Source organism: Seriola lalandi, unplaced genomic scaffold (assembly GCF_002814215.2).
Source record: "Seriola lalandi dorsalis isolate HSWRI2012SDOR001 ecotype SW California unplaced genomic scaffold, Sedor1 jcf7180002054554, whole genome shotgun sequence".
In the NCBI taxonomy this organism is placed as follows: Eukaryota; Metazoa; Chordata; class Actinopteri; order Carangiformes; family Carangidae; genus Seriola; species Seriola lalandi.
Window position 1 is genome coordinate 1,061,744 of NW_019525107.1, and position 1,413 is coordinate 1,063,156.

Consider the following 1,413-nt stretch of genomic DNA (forward strand, 5'->3'; position numbering starts at 1 on the left):
CACCCCACAAGCTGTTTATACTTCCATTTATACTCCACATTCATTCCCCCCGAGGCCACTTCCTCCTGACATCCCACGCTACACTCCTCCATCTTCTGTCCCCCTAGCAAACCTTTCTATCTCCTGCACATCGACATTGATCGTGCAGCGGTGGTGACCAGAGGAGAGGAGAGGTGAGGTGATCTGAGGAGAAGAGGGGAGAGGAGGAAATAAGATTAAAGGTGAAGAAGAAGGGGAAATTAAGGAGAGAGGAGGAATTAAAACAAGAGCAAAGGAGCGGAAGAAGGAGGAAAAAGGTCAAAGGATAAATCTGTGAGGACACTGGGCTGACGATGAGCTCCAAATCCAAGAAAATAGCTGCCACTCTTCTCCACTAAGGAAAAACAAAAATCCTAGAGGAGGTTTTGTGTGGACTAGAACTCTGTACCGCTTTGTTTGCCAGATCCTGTGAGACAAATGTGCAGTGGTAGAAGTCAGCTATGAGCCTGCTACACAGACTTGTGTGAAACAGAGCCTGATTCCCAACAGGTGCTGCAGAGAGAACGGGGCACGGAGGGTCATTCAAGCCTCCTACACACTGAATGTCATCTGAAATTCAGGCTGCTCTACACTTACACATACACGTATACAAACACACACACACATATTTATGGAGTCTGTATTCTCGTGGGGAGAGATAAGAGGCTGCTTTCACAGAGAACAGAAGCACAGCCAGATCTCTGTTCAGCAAAATGCAGGAAAACTAAATTTGATCAGATTAAATGATTCTGTGTGTGACTGAAAATTGCTAATTTTATTTGCACATATTTTCACAAGTAATGCTCCTTTGAGTTTGGCTTGCGTGTATCGATTGCTGTGCGAGTGTATAATAAAAACGTCTCTTTCTCTTTCAGATTGGTCAGGCGTTGAGCTGAGACTCAATTCTAAGGAGACTGGTCAGATGCTTATCAGCACAGAGGTCAAGTTTTACAACTGCAGCGTCCACCAACTGTGAGTATCTCCTTCTGACTCCATTCATTCTCTTTTCCTTAAAAAGACAAAAAAAAAACAATGCCCCCGTATCTGCTGCCCAAAAAAACCCGCTGGATCAATGCTCTGGGAATTTGTTACAATTTGTCCTTAACCTTGGCCAGCCCCAGTCCCCCTAAAAATATCCCCTGTAAAGACTAATGTAAGCTGATCACCGGCTGCTCCCTGAGCACCGCAACAGGAAGTTTCTGTGCCGCCGCGCTAATGAAGCCTTCTTCTCAAACATCCTGCAGTGCAAAACACGCCGCTTTCTGCCCAACAGGTCTTCAGTGGGGATTTCATGCTCGTTTTCCTGCCATGTTTGTCCCTGATTGAGTGATGTTGAATTGAATCCCTTGGATTGGAGATCTCAGCGTCTGCGGTGCCTTTGCTATCACTCGCTTC

At 45.9% G+C, this 1,413-nt stretch overlaps 1 protein-coding gene across 1 annotated transcript in view; it reads left to right on the forward strand.

Moving 5' to 3' along the window:
- The window catches only part of plxna2 (plexin A2), a 180,057-nt gene that overhangs the window by 113,808 nt on the left and 64,836 nt on the right, over nucleotides 1-1,413 (forward strand). The window contains exon 8 of the mRNA XM_023415627.2: nucleotides 894-990. Within this exon, the coding sequence (XP_023271395.1) occupies nucleotides 894-990 (97 nt within the window). The remainder of the gene's footprint in view (nucleotides 1-893; nucleotides 991-1,413) is intronic.